The sequence below is a fragment of the Momordica charantia genome (genome assembly GCF_013281855.1).
Source record: "Momordica charantia cultivar OHB3-1 chromosome 10 unlocalized genomic scaffold, Mcharantia_2.0 BLBB01000010.1, whole genome shotgun sequence".
In the NCBI taxonomy this organism is placed as follows: Eukaryota; Viridiplantae; Streptophyta; class Magnoliopsida; order Cucurbitales; family Cucurbitaceae; genus Momordica; species Momordica charantia.
Genome location: NW_028275158.1, coordinates 13,296,320 through 13,316,397, shown reverse-complemented (window position 1 = coordinate 13,316,397; position 20,078 = coordinate 13,296,320). Strand labels below are relative to the sequence as shown.

The 20,078-nt window shown below is 35.1% G+C and overlaps 1 protein-coding gene and 2 long non-coding RNA genes across 3 annotated transcripts; 2 read left to right on the top strand and 1 right to left on the bottom strand.

Moving 5' to 3' along the window:
* The first annotated feature begins 1,730 nt into the window (after window positions 1–1,730).
* On the top strand, window positions 1,731–4,313 carry LOC111025339 (uncharacterized). Its single transcript, XR_002603509.2, has 4 exons — window positions 1,731–1,871; window positions 1,937–2,061; window positions 2,148–2,250; window positions 3,885–4,313. It is a non-coding gene; the product is annotated as an uncharacterized LOC111025339 (long non-coding RNA).
* A 746-nt stretch (window positions 4,314–5,059) lies between these two features.
* LOC111025341 (uncharacterized) lies at window positions 5,060–14,570 on the bottom strand. The gene is made up of 5 exons (XM_022303184.2): window positions 14,359–14,570; window positions 8,421–8,577; window positions 6,206–6,256; window positions 5,859–5,951; window positions 5,060–5,355 (listed from the first exon to the last, which is right to left on the bottom strand). Exons 1-5 carry the CDS (start codon window positions 14,481–14,483, stop codon window positions 5,296–5,298), a joined length of 486 nt encoding a protein of 161 aa, XP_022158876.1. The 5' UTR covers window positions 14,484–14,570; the 3' UTR covers window positions 5,060–5,295.
* Window positions 14,571–16,798: 2,228 nt separating this feature from the next.
* Window positions 16,799–18,768, top strand: LOC111025342 (uncharacterized). Its single transcript, XR_002603510.2, has 2 exons — window positions 16,799–17,534; window positions 18,520–18,768. It is a non-coding gene; the product is annotated as an uncharacterized LOC111025342 (long non-coding RNA).
* Window positions 18,769–20,078: the final 1,310 nt, after the last annotated feature.

Sequence of the window (20,078 nt, the reverse complement as noted above, 5' to 3'; positions counted from 1 at the left end):
TAACCATTGTCATCCAACTTCCCTGCAGATATTAAATTCATTCTGATGCTGGGTACATACCTGACATCTCGCAGAACCAACTCAGTCCCACTATCGGTCTTCAGACTGATATTTCCAATTCCTTTAGTCTTGGAGAGCCTACCATTTCCCATCCTCACCATGTCATAGTTGCCTGCAGTGAAAGATGTGAACAATCTCCTATCTGAAGAGATGTGTACTGAAGCTGCACTGTCTACTACCCATTCTGATGACTGATCCATCGACATTGTGTTACTCTCAACACACACAAGAGCATCATGCACAACTGCATTTGCATTTGCATCCAGTTTTTTCATATCCTCTTTCAATTTTCTGTAGTGCCTCTTATAGTGGCCCTTCTTGTGGCAGTAATAACATTCGATCTCACCATTCCCATTTCTCCTGTTATTTCTATGTTGTCTGTCATCATACTCAACCTTTTCTTTACCTTTCTGAACAGCCAATGTTGAGCCAGATGCAGAACTAGAAGTGGATTCTTTTCCACTCTCTTTCGTGCGAATTTCCTTAGCAATTGCAGCATCACAAATTTCTGTAAATTTTAAACTCTTATCTCCTAATGAATTAGACACAGCCGTCTTCATTGTTTCCCAACTTTCAGGCAAAGAAGTCAACAATAAAATAGCATTCACCTCATCACTAAATGTAATCTTCAGAGACGCTAACTGATTGATTAAATTAGTGACTTCATTTATATGGGAATTCACAGAAGCATTCTCATCCATACGAATGTTAAAATATCTTCTAACAAGATATACCTTATTATTGGCAGATGGTTTTTCATACCTGTTCGTCAGTGCATTCATCAGACCTATCGCTGTTGTCTCATTTGCCACGAGACTCGCTACATTATTGATAGACACAACCTGATAATTGCAACTGCCTGTTCATCCATATCTTCCCAATCTTCAAGCTTCATTCCAGCTGGTCGTTCCTTCAACGCTTTGTGCACCTTTTTGCAGGTTAAGTAATCCTTAATTTGCATTTTCCAATACCCAAAGTTGGCTCCATCGAACCTCATAATTCCTTCGAAACTTGACTGCTCACCAATTCCCATGACTTTGAACCAAAAGCTCTGATACCAGTTGTTGGGAAAAATATATATATGCAGTAACAATAAAATATCTCTAGTTCTCAAGCAAGAGCAATCCAACAGGATCTAACTAGTATTTTTCCCCTTCCACAGTTATGAGCAAGTCACAGTTTTATCAATGTAATAAAGGAAATACGAGATAGGGATAGAAAACAAACACCAGAAAATATACTGTTTCACTCCGAGCTTGGAGCTACGTCCAGTCTTCTGCAATATGCAGGTTCCACTATAATGGGAAGATTACAATGGGCCTCACTTTCACCAAAACGCTCTCTAGATGCTACAACAATAGCCACTTACCTTCTAAGCACTACAACAATAGCTATTTAGAGATACAGAATGAAAAACCTCACAAGAATCGCGAGAACGGACTGCCGACGATGCTTTACAGGCCAAGATCTCGTTTTTCTTTCTTCCTCTGCGGGCAAAAATGGCCGCCACCACTGCTATTTTTCACCACCTTTTTTTGCTTCAGCAACCGCTCACATATATATATAAAGAAGAAAAGGGAAACTTAACGGAGAAGGAAAAACTGAAGTTGGGCCTTATTTTAGTTTGCTTGGCCCAACAACATTTAATAATTTTCTTTCTTTTGTCTCCACTTTTTCCAACATAACTGACGTGTAGGAAAACTGAACCAATATAAACCTTGTGTCATTTACTGCACTTTTCCTATACTTCTCTTATTGTGTGGTTGGATTGTGTTTTCACTAACAAAATGTAGAAGGAGAAAAAGTTCTTGGTAAGCAATTTTCCCAACATCCCAGTTCTACCTTTTGATTTCGGACTGATTTTCATTTTAATTAGGTTAGGGAGTTCGTTGATTCCGCATGGCGGATTCGTTAGGGCTCCTAAAGTTGTTGATGACATTGTGGAATCTGGCTGCTACTATTTATGTAGACGTTAATTTTGATGTTGAGAGACTATGGGTGGTAGGTTCTTGGATTCATTTGAGGTATAAACATTACTACTTTACCAGCTGGGCACCAATAATTGTTTTTTTCTTAATCTGTTGTAGATTATTAAGGATTTGTTAGAGCCAATTTACACTCCTGAAGACTTGCTGGTACAAACCCAGCCGGTTAACAACCAAAGATCTCATCTGCATCAAGTTGTTTAAGGTCTGGTTTGATGATGTTCTCCATTTTAGTTTTCTGTTTTGAAGAATTATGTCTACTTCCTCTCACTTCCTTTGCTCATACGCCTGTTCTAAGAGATAGGTAGGTATTTTGTGAATCGTTATAGACTATCTGTCTTTCTAGCTAAATTTACTTTATAAATTTCGGTATCTATTGCATTGTGAAATTCTAGCTAGTTTGGTTCCCGTGTAAGTCAAACCTTTTGGAGTAAGTTTAAGATCTGTTTAGCAACGTTTCAATTTCTCTTTCCTAGGATTAGAATTACTAGGCCACCCAGATCCAAGAAACAAGCATTTTTATTGTTTCTAAAAGTTCCGTACAACTTTGAAAATGTTTTTAAGAAATGAGAAATAAAAAATATAATTACTTAAATAATTTTCACATGCTTAGACAATGTAGACAAGCCTTTAGGGATGGATGGTTTTTGTAGCGATCTCTAATTTTTTTTATATATCAGCAAGCGACCCCTAAATAAAATAGAAAAACTATATATTTTATTATATTAGTTTGCAAATTTGTGTGGAGCTTAAGCAATTAAAATATAAGATATATTAAAAGATAGGTTTAGGAATTTGGATACGGCTTTGTACCCTCGTTATCTTTATAAATAGGTTGAGCCTAAAAAACAGTCCTCAATTAAAAAATAAAATTAACTTAAAAACGTATTATAAATCTGAACAAAGTCTCAACAACTTTATAAATGTATTATAAATCTAAATGTATTTAGAGCTCATCATCTAGCCCATCTATTATTAAATAAAGAAAAAATACAATATGCTTGATATAAAATAACATAATTTAAAGAGTTAATTACAATTAGAAAATAATAATTAGGGGCAACTTGAGATATGGCAAAAAAAAGTTAGGAAAATAAGCAAAATAGCAACAAGATTTGGATTTTTCAAATATAGCATTTTTTTGGCAAAAAAACAGAGGCCCACATTCTAAATTACAAATATACCCTGCAGGCCCGAACCAACAATAAATTACTTCTGATTGAGTTCTGATATACTAATGATTGACAGATATACTCATGATATGTATGTGATATATGTTTGATATACATATGGTATGAAATTGATTTACTTCTGATATAACTATGATATCTACTACTATAGGTGACATAGAATTGATTGACTTCTGATATACTATTGATTTACTTATGATATAACTATGATTGATAGATATACTCCTGATATAACTATGATATAACTATGATTGACAGATATACTCCTAATATATGTGTGATATATGTTTTATATATATTTGATATGAAATTGATTTACTTCTGATATAACTATGATATATACTACTATAGGTGATATAGAACTGATTGACTTTTGATACTGTTGATTTACTTATGATATAACTATGATTGACAAATATACTCCTCATATATATGTGATATATGTTTGATATACATATGATATGAAATTGATTTATTTCTGATATAACTATGATATCTACTACTATAGGTAATATAAAACTGATTGACTTCTTATATACTATTGATTTACTTCTTATATAACTATGATATCTACCAATTATTTCGAACATACTACCTCTAATATATGTTTTATGACATGCTACTAATATATGAAATAATTTTTTTTCAGATAAAAGCAATGGTAAAAACACGAAAAATGAAATAAAAAAAAAACATCGTCGAAAATGTTGATGTGGTTCGTCCCAAAAGACAACATAAACCAACGTCAAAAGTGTTGTCTATGGAAAAACGGAAAGCTTCAAAGATAGTATCTCCGAAAACACGACAATCACCAAGAACGAAGATTGATGTCCCAAGCTTTTACCTAAAGATTATACAAGAATGAAACTTACGCTTTTCTAGACTGTTGGAACTTATGCTTCTTTTATAGAATTTTAAGAATGACATTGTTAGTCTACTTTTGGTTTATGCTACTGGTTCGTTTTGATGTTTAAACTTTTAAATTTTTGGTTGAAGGAGTTTGCTGCTGATTTGACGTTGATACCAAGAATGATATTTAAACCTTTTAAGAATGACATTGTTGCTGCTTTTATTTTGATCTTTAAAACTTTAAATAAAACTTAAATGTACTATTGATATATGTATAATATATACTTGATATATCACTGATATATTATTGATATACAGAAAAACCCTAAGTTTCTATTTACCTCTAATTTCTAATTGATTTCTCATTCACAGTAATTTCGAAAATCACCATTGACGTTCACATTTACGTCCTTTCAAGTTTTCTTTCTCATTTTCAGTAAATATCGAATTTTTTTTCTCATTTTTCATGCATGCCAATACCTACTAATTTATAATTGATCAAAAAAAATACAAGACAAAGGATTAAAGCAAGTAAAATAGTGATTTACTATTATACAACTGATATAGAACTGATTGACTTTTGATATACTATTAATTTACTTCTGATATACTAATGTTGTCAAATATACACCTGATATATGTTTGATATATAATAACGAAACAATAACTAAAGAGGGTAATTTGGGAATATTGAAAATTTTAAAATCAGGATTTTCAAAAAACTGCTATATCTGAAAATATCAAAAAGACATGTTATTTTGTTAAATATTGAAAACTTATATGCTACCCATTACAAAACCCCTAATAATTATAATAATAATATCTCAACATTTATTCAAAATCATCCCTAAACTAAAAGTTCCAAAATTTTCTCAATGTAGTAACCGGGAAGAAACTATCTTCCATTGGATTGCTAATGGTAAATTACGCAACTTGTGAATCCATGTTTGGAGTAATATGAAATAGAAAAAGAGATTGATAAGGGCAGCCATTCAAAAGTTGCATATTTTTGTTGTTTTTGAGAAACAATAAGACTGTTTATACACCAAGTGGGAAGCTAAGGATGTTGAAGAAAGTGGTGATAGGTTAATTAAATTCAGTACATGTATGAATATTCTTTTGTACAACATTCAACTGAACACACAAAGCCACAATTTGCATTTTTCAAGATATGCCTTTGATTCTCACCTCTACGGATACGGATGGCAATGCTACGCTCGAATTCTCATCAGATATGCAACTATACATCCCAACAATGCACCAGCAACAACCTGCACCCGAATCATATCATTAAGTTTACAAACACTACCTCGACCAATGCATTTCCCTTTTTGGTTATCTACTATTTGAAAGCTAACATTTGAAAACAAAAATGAGCAGTTTATAAAAAAACTTGTTTCTGTTTTTGAAATTCAATCAAGAATTCATTTAAGATGAAAAATATACTAAAAGAAACGGTAAGAAATCAAGCATGATTTTTTAAAAACAGAAAAATCAAAATGAAATCGTTTTCTGACCGGGTTTTAGCTTTTCAATATACCCTTGCCCATTGAGAATAGCATGAAAGTAAACTTGAAATTTTGGATGAAGTCGTGGTAAAACCTGACATTATAGAATATATATGGAAGTTTGGAAAGAGTCGAGAATACATCAGTAAATAAACACGCCGAGCGAACACAGTTTATAGCATGAGATCAAACTCAAACTCAAATCATCAAATGTTGTAAATACTAAAAAGAATAGACGATGCTTTAAAAAGACATCACGAAAGAACCTGGAGCGGGGTATGGCCAAGCGAATCTCGTAGAGGTCTAACAGTCGAGACAGGGTGCTCGGGAGGAAGTTCGCAAACAATTTGATTTAATAGCTGAAACATATGCAACATATATTGTCAAGTTAGGACAATAGTGATATAAGCAGATATGAGTCAAATAGGAGATGGGTCTCTTTAAAGCCTGTGCTAAACGGCATGATTTCATAAACTGAAAAACCAGGAAAACGTATTATTGCAAGGGGCAATTACTGCTTTGTAAAAGACATGCTGATTTGAAATTTTCCAATATACCATTAGTTTCAAAGATCACTGACAAATAAGAGTGTTTTATGAATCGGTAATCGTACTTCAGCTTGGCGACCAGCATGGAGTCTAACACCAGTAGCATCATACATCACCTGTCAATAGTGTTATAGCTCATCATTAGTACAGGGAGCAGAAGAAAAACAATTGGAATATGTCAGGTAAAAATTAGAAAGAGCCATCTCCTGTCATTTCTGATTATTTGTTACCAGTGTTGGAAATGTTGGAGTAAGAACTAAGAACAGGAAATGAGGTAGAATAATAACATTGACCGGCGCTTCTTATATCGAGACATCCAGTTTTACTTGGATTTAATAGCACAATTCATCCGTATTAGGAAGGATTACCGTCCAAAAGTTCATTTTTGTCAATACAGTAGCAAGGTCTAACTACTGTCATTAAGACTCTGAAACAGGAATGCCATGAATTACAGAATAGTGAGGCAACAATGACGGTATTGAGGTAAATCTAGTCCAATATTATTCTCAAAAACCTGTTACCTTCAAAAACAAAAAATGTTCCTCTCAACCAAATTCCTCTACTATGGACATTAAACCACCAATGCCAAGCCTTATTTTCCCTCCTTGCACTAAGCAATTTTCATAGAGGATCATGCAAATAGGGTGGAGGTGCTCACTGAAATAACCAACCACGTGCGCCAAATGAGAATACTGATTGAACTAGTGCTCTAAATCCTCATTTGTTCCTAAAAAAAAAGATGCAGAATTGAAGATGAAGGCAATAAAAAATGCTATCCAAATGTGATCATTTGTATTTACATTTTTATGATCTGGATACCACATAGATCATGGTAACTTTCTTGGAACTTTGGTTTTTGGAATGATTCTTAGAGGAATGGTCTTAGTGCAGAAGGATGCTTCTGATCCGGTCTTCCATATTAGTAGTTTCAATTCAGATTTCGAAAGGAATTTTGATTGCCTTTATAATGATCCAAGTAAAATAAGTTTTTGTTATCTTTCTTCAAGTGGAAATTCCTCTTTCTACATTGCTGCATTTTGGAAGCATCATTGGACCTGTTAGATATTATTGAGGACCTTTCTAGCTTTTCTGAACTTGCAGCAGGTTCCTTGTCTGAGTAGGGGTTTGTTTTCAATATTTTCACGTTCGTGCAGCCTCTTTAGCTGGATTGTTATGGTTCTCTTCCAATTTTCGTCCTGTGGGTAGTGGGGTTTGGGCGCTGATTATGCATTCCTTTCGTCTAGCTTCGGTGCCTCTTCGGTGTTGTGGATTTGCTTATGGGATTTTTGTGTTTGTTTCTCCACGGGGTTCTTTGTTCTTACTTGTTTTATTTGGATTCTTGTATTTTTGACAGTTCCTTTCTTTTTCGGTTTGGTTGCTTTTCACTCACTATGGTGGTTTGTCTTTTCACATCAATGAGAAGTTTGCATATTGTTTGGAAAAAAAAAGTACAGAAGGATGCTTCCCTAAGAATTAAAAACAAGAGCCAACCACGTCAAAAAAAATATATATATATATAAAACAAAACAAAACAAAAAACAAAAAACAAAAAAACAAGAAGCAACAATGCGTTGATGGATTTTCGAGTTGATAAAGAGAAAACATATCTTGAACTTCTGTTAATGAAGATTCCTTCCAGAATTGAAAATAAAATAAAGGTAAAGAGGGCAATTATGGACAAGCAATACCATATCAGTCATTGATTCTATTTGCTTTGACAGTTTAAGGGATTCTAAGTAAGCAATATCAAAGATTCAAAATCACCCGCTCATTAATTTATGGCAACGAGAATTTCGATCAACATGTTGATATTTCCAATTTTCCACTAATATCTATCAAAATCACCGATTCAAAACTTCATTGAAGGTGCTTCATCTTAATTTCCAGGTTATGTTGTAGATATTAAATCTACATAATTATTGCTGCCATGCACAGACAGATATAAAATACCATGTAATTCCCAAGATTAAATCCGGGTATCATGGCAATTTTTTAATTTGAATTTCATAAAATGTACGAGACATCGTCTTCTGAATTATCTGTTTTAAGCTCTTGAAGGAGACAGAAAACAATTGATGAAATTTTGGACATATAAAGGTTTCACATAAGTTCCATAACACGAAGAGATTCATGATTGTAGATATTCATTCTTTGAGTACAATGTTTGAGATTATTAAACAAAAAACAGCAATAGAGGACATCATTATAAAAGTTTAACTCTAGATAAGTAATAAAATTCACAAAAAAATAATGAACAAGACCTGGCAGTTAAGTACGTACAACGCATGCCAGAACCAAAGCAAGTGCAAAAGCTGGTCCCCCAGTTCCTTCTTGCAAGCCAATAGCTACAGCTAGAGATGCTACAGTGGCCGAATGAGATGAGGGCATTCCACCAGACCCCAGCATCCTTTTGGAATCCCATTTCTTCTCTTTGAACCTGCACAATCCACTATTTTGTCAGTTAACCAAGAAAGACCTAGGATTTAGTTAACTTTTTTTTTATAAGAAACAACACTTTCATCAGATACAAGAACAACAAAGGGCATACAAAAAAACAGCTTTGAAAGAGGATGCCCCCTAAAGAAAAGGACTCCAATCCAAAAGAATAAGGCCTAGCGTATAATTACAAAAGGGCTTAGAAACCGAGCCCCATAACGAAATGTTAAATCTAACGATATCCCAAACATAGTCCACAAACTTTTCCACCCCCTAAACAATCTATGATTCCTTCCTAGCCAAATACCCCATAAAGTAGCTAGAAAGCAAGCCTGCCACAAAAAACGACCCCTATCACGAAAAGGGGGTATAAAAGCACCTCCTCCATCATAGCCCTACAATCCCTAGCACGAACCGAGAACATCCCAAAACATATAAAGAAACAACGCCAAAGACCCTGAGCAAACTGACAAGTCCACAACAATTGATCAAGGTCTTCCGAGGCACTCTTACAGAGAACGCACCACTGCCGGATCCAAACAAAAGGAAGACATCCTCTAGATACGATCCAAGGTATTGACTTTCCCAAGGACTTGCCACCCAAAGAACTTGATCTTCTTAGGAACTTTAATCTTCCAAAGAGAGGTAAACCAAGGGGTCGGAGGGTGAGAAGAAAGAAGAAGAAGAAGAAGGGGGAGCTCAAAATATGGTAATAAGAACTACAAGAAAAACCCTTTGACAGGCTGGGGGTCCAAACCCTCACATCCTCCCTCCCAGGGAAAAAAGACACCTCAGATACCATAACAAGCAAAGCGGACACCTCTAAGGTTTCCCGGTCCGTTAAGCCACGAGTAGAGCCCAAAAAAATAGAAGGAACCTCCCCTGGGGATTCAAAATCTCGAACACGGAATGAAGCCTCTTATCAGAAAGATGGTAGAGCCGAGGTAAAGCAATACAAAAAGGTTATCTCCTACTTGGGTATCCTCCCAGATTATAATTGCTCACCTTAGACCCACTTGCCAGAACCCAATCAAACGGATGCGGCTCATACTTGCTCACAATAATCCGTCACCACAGGACGTTAGAATCATGGAGGAAACACCACAACCATTTAACCAAGAGGGCCTCGTTCCTAAGCCTTAAGTTCCCAATACCCAAACCTCCCACTTCCACAGGCTTAGTAACCTCTTTCCAACTAACCAGATGAGCGCCATCCCCCTCTCCCACTCCTTCCCAAAGAAAATCCCTCATGATTTTTAACCACCTCTCCCACTCCTTCCCAAAGAAAATCCCTCATGATTTTTAACCACTGGGATCATGAGATCTTGAAGAGGGAAAGATAATAAGTCGGGATACCCCTCAAGACCCCTCTCTCCACTCCAACCAGGGAAGACCAAAATTATCTCCACTCTTGGGATCACGCACCCCTCAAGACCCCTCAAGAAAATAGTGTCGTCTGCAAACTGGAGATGAGATAGGCGAAAATTCTCCTTTCCCACTTCAAAGGCTTCCAAGGCCCCTTTCTCCACTCCAACGGAAATTAATCTGCTAATAATGTCTACGACCAATATAAAAAGGAAAGGAGATAGATGGTCACATTGCCGAAGGCCTCTTGAGGCGATAATTTTTCCCCTAGGTCTCCCGCTCACAAGGATAGAGTAAATAATAAAGCAAGAAAAAGCATACAATGATAATGATGTGATGGATTTTAATATTTGTTCAAATCAGTATGCCTGATGAATAAGTAATACCAACAAAAGATTTTAAATCTGATAATGAAGAGTGCTACATAGACACAACCTAAAAATTGGTTTAGAAACAAGCATATATGTATAGCACTAGAAACAAGCAAGCTTGTATTGCTCTTGTTATGTTTTTTTTTTTTTTAAGCAAGAAACAACTTTTCATTTATATATGAAAAGGAAAAATGTTCAAGATACAAACCCCAAATGGGTGAAAAAAGAAGAGAGAGAAGAAGAGAAAAATAACGAAGAAATCGCGCAACAAGGGCAATACGAGCTCGAAAAAGATAAAAGCATTCTAGAACAGAACTCAGAAAAACTGTTTGGTACAGAGCTTGAAAACCAAACTAATTCTAGAGCCGACAAACTGTTTTCTCTTGTTATGTTATTTCTTTGTTATTTTTCTATTCTCTCTTCTTTTTTCACCCCTTTGGGGTTTGTATCTTGAACATTTTTCGTTTTCATACATCAATGAAAAGTTGTTTCTTGTTCTAAAAAAAAAAAAAAAAACTAGTAAGAAAAAATGAAATATGTCAGCATTGTGTTTTGTTTACCTATCCAAAACAGAAAGGTTGACATGTACAATTGAAATTTGCAATTAAAACCCTCATACCGCCATTGTATTAACAGAATGGTCACTGATCATAAATTAATGTTCACAACATACCCAACAAGTTTTCAAACACATATGTAGTCCAACAGCATTATCAAAAGACATTTTTCCCTATCTCTTTATTAAAATAAATAAATAAAACTCTCAACGATGAAAAGATTGGAAGGAGCAATTTTGCCTCATCTCAATTTAATTAATTAAAAAAATCAGACCAGAACAATGATTAAAAAAGACGGCTTAAACTAATCTTTTAGAATACATTGAAGAAAATAGTAATAAAAATAAGATGACTATTGTGTTGTGATATAGAATATTTTGTCCTAAAATTTTTGAAATTCCAAAACTTATATCCTTATGGAATTACACAATTGAAAAATCCCCCTACCCCAATTTCTCTCCAGCCAAATCTCTTTTTTTTTTATAAGAAACGATACTTTCATTGAGAAGAATGAAAAGAGAAACAAAAGAAACCAACGGGGCCTACAAAAAAACCAACCCCAAGAGGATATTCTTTTTTTTTTTTATATATATATGTGTGTCCGGGCCAGCTTGCACGCACCTTGACTAATCACGGACCAACCGCCTGACCGTACTATGATTGACAAGGTAACTCGTAGGATATTAAATCCTAAGTAGGTGACTACCATGGTTTGAAACATTCCCTCTAAGCTCTTTGCTATTTACATTGGCCCTTATTGACCACTAGGCCATCTCTAACCAAATCTCCTATAAGATGGCAAAAAAAGCAAAGTGCTAAAGAACACAACCCTTATCCCAAAAAGGAGGGTTGAAGAGAACCTCCTCCATTGTAAAGAAACAACTATTCCGAGCCAAAAGGATGCAAAAAGACTCCAGAAAACAATTCCAAATCAGGCACTGATCCAAGCCCTCTGATGCACCCCTACAAAGAATGCATTTATAAGAAAGGCCTCATGATCTAGATCACGGTATTACCACTCTCCTACATAACTTGTCACGCAAAGAATTTGACCTTTTTGAAGGCTTTTACCTTCCATACAAGGAGAATAAAGAGGATTGGGAAACGCAAGGGCAACACAAGAGATGGAATTACAAATACTAGAAGCACCATAGGGATATTTTCCTTCTTTGAATCACATGATATCCACTCAAGTATATGTTTTTTTTATATATAGAAACTAATTTTCATCTCATGAAAGAACAAAATACAAGGAAAGACTCACTAAAAGATTGGTCCAATCAAAGGAAAGGGAAAACCCTGCAAAAAAATTACAAAAACAGCTTCCAACTAAGTAATAAAAAAAAATAAAGAATAGTTACAAAATACAATAGCATTGAGAGCCTAAAGAGAAGGGTTGGAAAAGACCAAATTCCATACATCCTCGAAAGAACTTTTTTTACAAAGAGAGATCATATAATGTTATTCCACTCAACATTGGCTGAAGCGAAAACTGAAAAGTAAGAAAAAAGATTTACTTGAGAAGAAAGTCTCTTTTGGATTTTATCAACCATCGAGTCCCAAAATAAGAGGCTCTAGGATTATTGCTCAAAGGAAGACCTAAATAAGACATAACTACGTAAGAAAAGAGATGCCCTCACATCTAAAGGACCAAACCCAATCCGCAATCCCCAAGTTTACTTTTATCACAATTGACCCCATTACCCTATAAAGAGAAATTCTCTCTATTTAACCTGAAGGCCCGACAAAAGCTCGAAAAAATGAAATACAAGGCAAATTTTCGACATGCCTCGCTTCTTGAGCAAAAGAAAATAGTGTCATCAGTACATTGTAATTGAAAACTTGAACACAATCCTCACTGATTTTGAACCCCTTAATAACTCTCTTGTCCATTGTCCCTTAATACCTGATGCCTGATACCCCTAGTAGCAAAAACAAATTTCCTAGGCTTACCGTTAATTAATATGGAGAAATTGGTAGACCTCAGACAATTTCCCAGTCGGGTTCTCCACCTGTCACCAAAGCCTTTTTACATAAAATTTTATTCATAAATTCCCAACTCACACGATTTAGGCTCTTTCAAAGTCAATCTTAAAGATAATAGTAATACCCCCCTTGACTCGACAATCTTCTCATGCCTCACTAACTTTAGAGCCTGGTCAAGGATTTGTCTCCCGCTCACATAGACCGCTTAGGATGGGAAATGGTGCTAAGGAGGATGACCTTTTTCATTCTTTTCGCAGTAAGTATTAATATGATCCTGTAATGGCTAGAAATGAAGCTAAAATGCCTAAAAACCTTGACTTTCCTAGCATTCGACTTCTTTGGAATTAAAAGTCTTGTTCATGGTTGCATCCACGACACAACACCTCCATCATAGAAGTCATTGAAAACCCAAAAGGCCAAAACAAATCAGTTTTTATTAAATCCCAAGTCTCTTGAAGAAAAGCCACAGAGAAACCATTTGGGCCAAGAGCCTTAACTTGCAATAAACATTCCGGCCTTAATTTCTTCTAGTAAAATTGGAAGCTCGAGGATATCCCATGCAACATCGCTAATGGGGTGCCAATCTATACCATCAATAGATAAGTAGGGAGTAGCATTAGGCGCATACAAGGCAGGATAATTCCAAAATATTTTCTTTGATGACTCTATCTTCGGACACTATACTCCCATCCTTCAACATAGAGAAAAAAAATATAGTTCTTATGTATTTTACTTTTTGCATTGCCTATTTGATGAAAGTAGGAGGTGTTGCAATCTCCTTCTTTGACCAATTTTACCTTAGTCTTCTGCCTCCATTTTGTCTCTCTCTCCTAAGCGAGAACCTCAAAATCCCCCTTAAGACTATTTCTCTCCTCCCACTCTTCCTTGCTTAAAGAACCAAGAGACTCTTTTCCATCTAGTGCTTTGATGCTGGAAATAATTCCCTGCTTATTCATTCTAAGGTCCCAAGCACACTCCAATTCCACTCTTTCAACTAGGGTTTGACGGCCTAGAGTCTCATTATGAATCTGAACCCTTCCTATCTTCCTTCCACTTCCTCTGCCACCATTCTCTTACGGTTCAAGAGATGGATATTGCAGCCACATGTCATCAAACTGAAGGGCAAGGGCCGCAAGGCTCGAAGAGCCCCACACTAGGTGTGTTTGCCAAAATCACTTTTGCCATTATCAAAATCACTTTCCTTTACATTGAGCAAATTAAAAAATTGAATTTTAAGAAATCACTTAAATGGTGATTTTATACTTAAATCGTTTTTTTTTTTCAAAATTACTCCTTCTACCGCCACTCTACAACACACCCTAGTAGGCCAATGATCGGAAGTGATTGTAAACTACCTAATGCCCAAAATAAGTCCATCCAACTGTTGATAGGAAACTACCCTAAATTCGATAGGAAATGAATTTGAAGGCTAAAACCAGAATCTGAAGCAGATTAACAAGCAAAGATGGAAGTAGGAGAAAGGAAATGATGGTATGAGAGTACCTGGTAGTGAAAAGCTTGAGAAATTGAGCGAGCGCAAAGGAAAGGAAGGCGGATAGGAGAGGGAGATTTGCAGGGAGAAGTGAGGGCTTGGATGAAACGTCAGCTGCTACGAGGACTTCGTCCATGGGAATCGGGAAGCCGAACCCCAACGCGGAATTAATTAATTACTTGACAAGAGAAGAAATGGGAACGCTGCGCTGCGGAGAAGAAAGGATCGTCGATCTTCATTCGGTGGAGTTGGAGTTGTTGGGCCTTCAAATGGGCCGACATTATTTACACTCCTCGATTCAGTCCAGTCCGTTTCTCCACACTACATGGCAGAGTTGGGGTTTCGATCCCAAGATTGTCGTCCTTATTTATTATTTTCTTTATATTTAATTTTGTTTGTTATTTTGTTTAAATAATTAGATTTGATTTTTATTATACTCTTTCCATATTTGAATTCAGTTTATTTAATACAATATATTCAAACTTTTCAAAATCTCTCTCGGAGTCTCCCAACCTAATAAATCCTAGTATTTTCTCCTATTAGAGTTAAGTTCCAAATTTTTCTTTTCGTAATTCAAATCATTTGAATTCTGTCTCGCTGTTATTTTACTTTTCATTCTTCATAAGCATAAGATTTCCACAGCCGAATTATTCAGATCGTTGATTTCGTTGGTCGCACCGCACAGTTTTGTCGTAGCTTGGTTATGTTGTCTTCGAAAAGAGCGGTGGCTGGGGAGACTTTGGTAAATATTAGTTCTTTTTTTTTTTTTTTTTGCATTTCTTAATCAATTCTGTAAATTTCGTCGCTATTTATCTTAGGTTATGTAATATTCAATTTTAGGTTATAACACAGTATTCTTATTCAACTAATGTAAATATATTATACATTCAGTTACGTATACTAGGTTATATAACATATCCCGTGTACTTTATTTAATATACTTTATTATTACGTTATGTTTATATATTATGTAAATATAGAATACATTCAATTACGTATACTAGTTTATACAATATATCACGTTACAACAAAATGTTATATCTGAACACAATTAAAAAAATCATTATTATCCCTCGGGTAGTTACTAAATATACACATTTTGTACATAATGAAACCATGTATCAAATATTGACATCTTCACATGTTATTGTATTTCTAGATATTTAATTTATACATGTATATCTCATTAGATCAAAAGTAAGGGAAGAAAAACAAAGAGTTAAATTGACAATAACATATATGTTGCATATTTCGTTTTTTATTGTTTCGAATTATAACACGTTCCGATTAAGGAATCGTGTGCAACAAACACTAAACAGGTTCATAAAATTTATACTCTTATATACTATAAAGAGGTTCATAAATTTTATACCTGTATATATAATATACCAAAGAACTCAATCCAGAATAACTAAATGCTCTTAAACAAAGAGTTAAAGTGACAACGAATATGTTGTATATTTCGTTTTTTATTGTTTCGAATTATTGTTGGAAATTAAAAGAGGAATTAGATGGAAACGATTATTGTGTCGTGGAAGAATCACTCCCTTGAAATCAATTTCGACACGACCATAGTGCTAAATCGTATGTACTTCAGTTGTTTTCCAAGGTTAACACAACATCCAACTCGGACGTGCACTCGTTAGAGTAGATCTGAATGGAAACGTAGCTCAGAATTTTGTAATTATTATATTTTAATTATTAATTAATTAATATTTAATATTTAACTCCCCTCCATTTTAGTAGAGGAGTGGGGAGTACTCCCAGGTTGGTTTTGTTTTGCAGAAAGGTTCTGCTTAGTACCGAAAAGAAGAATTCCCAGTATATCTATCTCAAGTTGTCTCTCAATTCTCCTACTTGTTCCAAACAAAAGCTCCCATAAGCACGATCTCGTACCCAAAGGATATCACGGAAGATCATTTGGTGGTGTTCGGGAGATTGAATCGTTGAAGAAGAGTTTTTCAAAGGTAAGGGAAAACATTTTCCCCTATATTTCACATTTTGCATTATGAGTTTTGTTCTTCTAAAATTCATGAACGAAGATCATCGCATCTCATCACTCTTCTGTTCGGAGTGCCGCTATCCCTCGTTTCTCATCCATGGAGAAGTGCAACGCTGTAGCTGCCCCCTCCTTCGAACAACTTGTCGGTGGAAACCGACTTAATCGACCGACCGAATCGAGGTCGTCTCGATCGGGGCAAGAGAGATTTAAAGAGAAGTCAGTTTTTTAAATTGAAACTGGCTAGGTCGATTTTGGTCAAAAACCGACTCCGACCGAACGATGATCAGCCCTAACATAATAAGCCAAAAGACTTTTATGAGCATTAAATCATTTATAATTCTTACAAAAATTGAAAATTGTCCAAAGCCTTTTCTATGGATTTCTCGTAGACGTACTTGGTTCCTAAAGAAGGAAGGTTGAGCCAAATAGCATGGGTTAGGCGTGCAAGATCCGTGGCAAAAAATGTGAGGAAGAACGGCAAAGAAGGCACTACAACAAATCAGGGTTTAATGTAGGACAAAAAAGATACGGAGGAAACAATGACAGAGAAATTAAAAAGGCTCTAAATTTAGAAAAAACAAAAAGGTTACCCAATGTTTAAACCTAACTTTAATTTTCACCTCATATTTTCACTCCAAAAAATTTTTGCCTCCCAAATCTATTGTCTCGCGAAATAGCTCCATTGTCATGGGAAGGGTGAGCGAGCGGTGACGATCTGGCGGTGAGAGAGACGAAGAACTCCGACGATGACCTTCATCTCTTCGATCGACGAAGACATTCATCTCTTTAAACGGCAGCGACCTTCATCTCTCCAAGCATTTAATGATGGTTTTATTTTGTAGGTCTGTTGATTTACTCGTTTTGTTTATTCACTCTTCGTTGTTTGCGATTATTCCTTGATTTTGGTGAAGTTCGAGCCCATCGGATCTTGCTGCTACGATCGTTGCTCTTGCTAGAATGATAGTGGAAGATTCGAGAAAGATATTGCCTCCTCAGTAGTATCCCTCTTGGGTCGTATTCTCCTAGAGCCAAAAGTTGAGTTTTCTTCTCACTTTTTCCTCTTTTAAGTTTCGCTTATGGATGAAGGAGCAACATATTTTTCCTGTTCCTGGAGGATTTTGCCCCATTTTGCATTTGACTTGGCTAAATCAACATCTTACCAAGATATGGCCATATGTTAATGAGGTAGATTTTTTTTATGGGTTTTACTGTAATTATATGTTCTTGATGTGTTAGGTCTCATTCTTAATGTCACCTTATTAATTTACCATATCTTTTTGCCCCAATGAATGCTTAGGTGATAAGAGATAGGGGTCGAAAAGACCCAAACCATGTTCAAGTCTTTAACTTTAGAAACTTAATAACTCTAAATCATTATTGTCTCTTGAAACTGTACTGGGTGGACAAATCCATCATAGAGATATTAGTCGGGCTAGTTATTAAAAAAAAAGCTAGTATATTGTCTCAAATAAAATGATATTTCTTTTTTATTTCTTTTCAAAATTTCCCTCCAAGTAATGTTATCCGGAAGAAAGTTTATGAACACTCTATTTTAAAGTTCATTTGAAGTTCTTATTGTCTTATTATTTTTTAAAACAAACAAAAGAAAAGACATTCATCTTGTTTGGAGTCAACAAAACATACATTCTCTATTGTAAAATATTTGTGCATTTTTGTCCGATTAGTATGAGAACTAAAGACATTTATCCCTCTTTTGTTTAGCTATCATATTTACAAAAATTTCCCATGTATTTTACTCTTAGTAGTGACAGCTTCTTTCACTAATTGTTAAGAAACTCGATTTGTTGTGGAATGCTTTAGAATTATCTATAATTTGGTTAACAATGGGTGTTGTCTTCTCTAAAACAATAAAACCACGATAATATGAATCATTGGTTTGATGTATTTTGGTGTGGTTTTGGGTTAGTTCAATAAGTGTCAATTTGTCCATTTAAATTGATGGACTTTCTCACTGGTGGAGTTGTACCGTAAGTATTTGTTATTAGTTTCCTTTGACTTGCACTCAACGGTTCAGTGTTTCTTCCATTAATTGGTCTTCGTTGTTGTCCAGTATCTTTGGTTGCTTGATCCTGGGTTATGTTACTTTTGTACATGTTGACGAACTGTGATTAACTAAAAAACTGTCATTTCATTTCTTCTTGGACTATAGGTACAAAAGCTTAACAAGAAATTGATTGGTTGAAGGCTGAAGTTGAGGACACAGAAAAAATGTTGATAATGATTTATGCGCTACTCCTGATGCACTACAACAAATCTGTTTGTTTTTGTGTGTACTATGCCCCCACCTACTGTCAATAACTCAGTCATTCCAACACTATCAATATTCAGTAAGGATGATACTTACACTGTTAATAATGTTTGACGTGAAATTTATTATAGTTTACATTGGATACTGACACTTTATTATCGAAGATGGGTCCTGGATATGGATTTAAGACGATAATTTGTTTGAAAAAAGTAAAAACCAGTAGTTCAAAACAAGCTAAAGGTATCATAATGAAATTTCTTTGGCTTAGACTGTGTCTATTTTAATTCTTATTTTATGTATATTATGATTTTTACCTGTTTGAGAAATAAAATTGCCAAGTTTCACAAGTCTCTCCATTATTTTTCATTATCTCACTCTTATGTATATTTTACATGTGTCTATTACCTTGATAAAAAGTAGGCTATTCTTATTGGAAGATGATAATTTTCTTGGCAAATATTTATAATTTCCGAAGAAAACAAACTAATGTAGAGATTTATTCAATCATCTAAACTTGACAAATTCAGACTCGTACCTGTTTGGGGAAGCAGCGTGTTCCAAGTCTTCCATTGATTTTATTCTTCACCGAAAAAGAAACCTGGTTAAAAAGTTTCTTTTTGTATTGTAGAATTTTGCATATTCAAATTGATGAAACCGACGTAAAAATAAAACAAATAGACTCGTCTCAAGATCATTTCCAATCAATTTCCTGTTCTGGATCTGGATGCACCCCGCCCCTCATGTAATGGGAAATTGGGTTTTTGTCAATTTTCTTAATTGAATTTGTACTTTATACATTCTCTGTAAAATCTCTTATTCCTTCCCGATTTTTCCTTTCTATTTTTTCACTTATTTTAATTTTTTGATTTTGTAAAATTACCAAAACATCTTCATTATTTTTTTAAATAAAAAAGCAAATTTTTCTTCATAATTTTTATAGTTTATTCCCTAAAAAATCTCAACTTTTTAATTTGAATAATGAATTTCCCATAAATTAACTTATACGTATTATTATCTATCTTTATGTATTTATATATTGATTTATTCGTATATTAAGATTATCTTTCTTTCTGGGGTTGGCTTTGCCAAAACTACCATTGTAGATATGTCATGGAGAAGTTGTCATTACTGATTCCTGATTTTAGTAGTGTTAGAACAGACCTGTGGGTGATGGGTCTCATTAGTGGTCAAGCTGTTACATCTTGGTCAGACCCGTGATTGAGATGTCCTCATTCCTTGGCTACCGAGTCGTTCATGGTTTGGACCCGTGAATGAGCTGCGTGTCGGGCCGTGACCTGTCACATCACGGTTAGATTCGTGACTAAGACGGGCTTGGATTCCTTCGTGACCAAGCAGGCTTCGACCTATTGTTCAAAGACCATCGGTCCGAGTCCAACTCTCTCATATTTGGAGCTATATAAACCCACTGCCTCCCTTCGGATGTTGCACACTCCCATCGC

What these genes read in the sequence shown, in the direction of transcription:
- LOC111025341 (XM_022303184.2), bottom strand. Translation starts at nt 14,483, where the DNA reads ATGGACGAAGTCCTCGTAGCAGCTGACGTTTCATCCAAGCCCTCACTT. An exon ending in CTTTGGTTCTGGCATGCGTT is followed by an intron (nt 6,257 to 8,420) that starts GTACGTACTTAA and finishes CACTATTGACAG; the next exon opens with GTGATGTATGATGCTACTGG. An exon ending in TTGGCCATACCCCGCTCCAG is followed by an intron (nt 5,356 to 5,858) that starts GTTCTTTCGTGA and finishes ATTCGGGTGCAG; the next exon opens with GTTGTTGCTGGTGCATTGTT.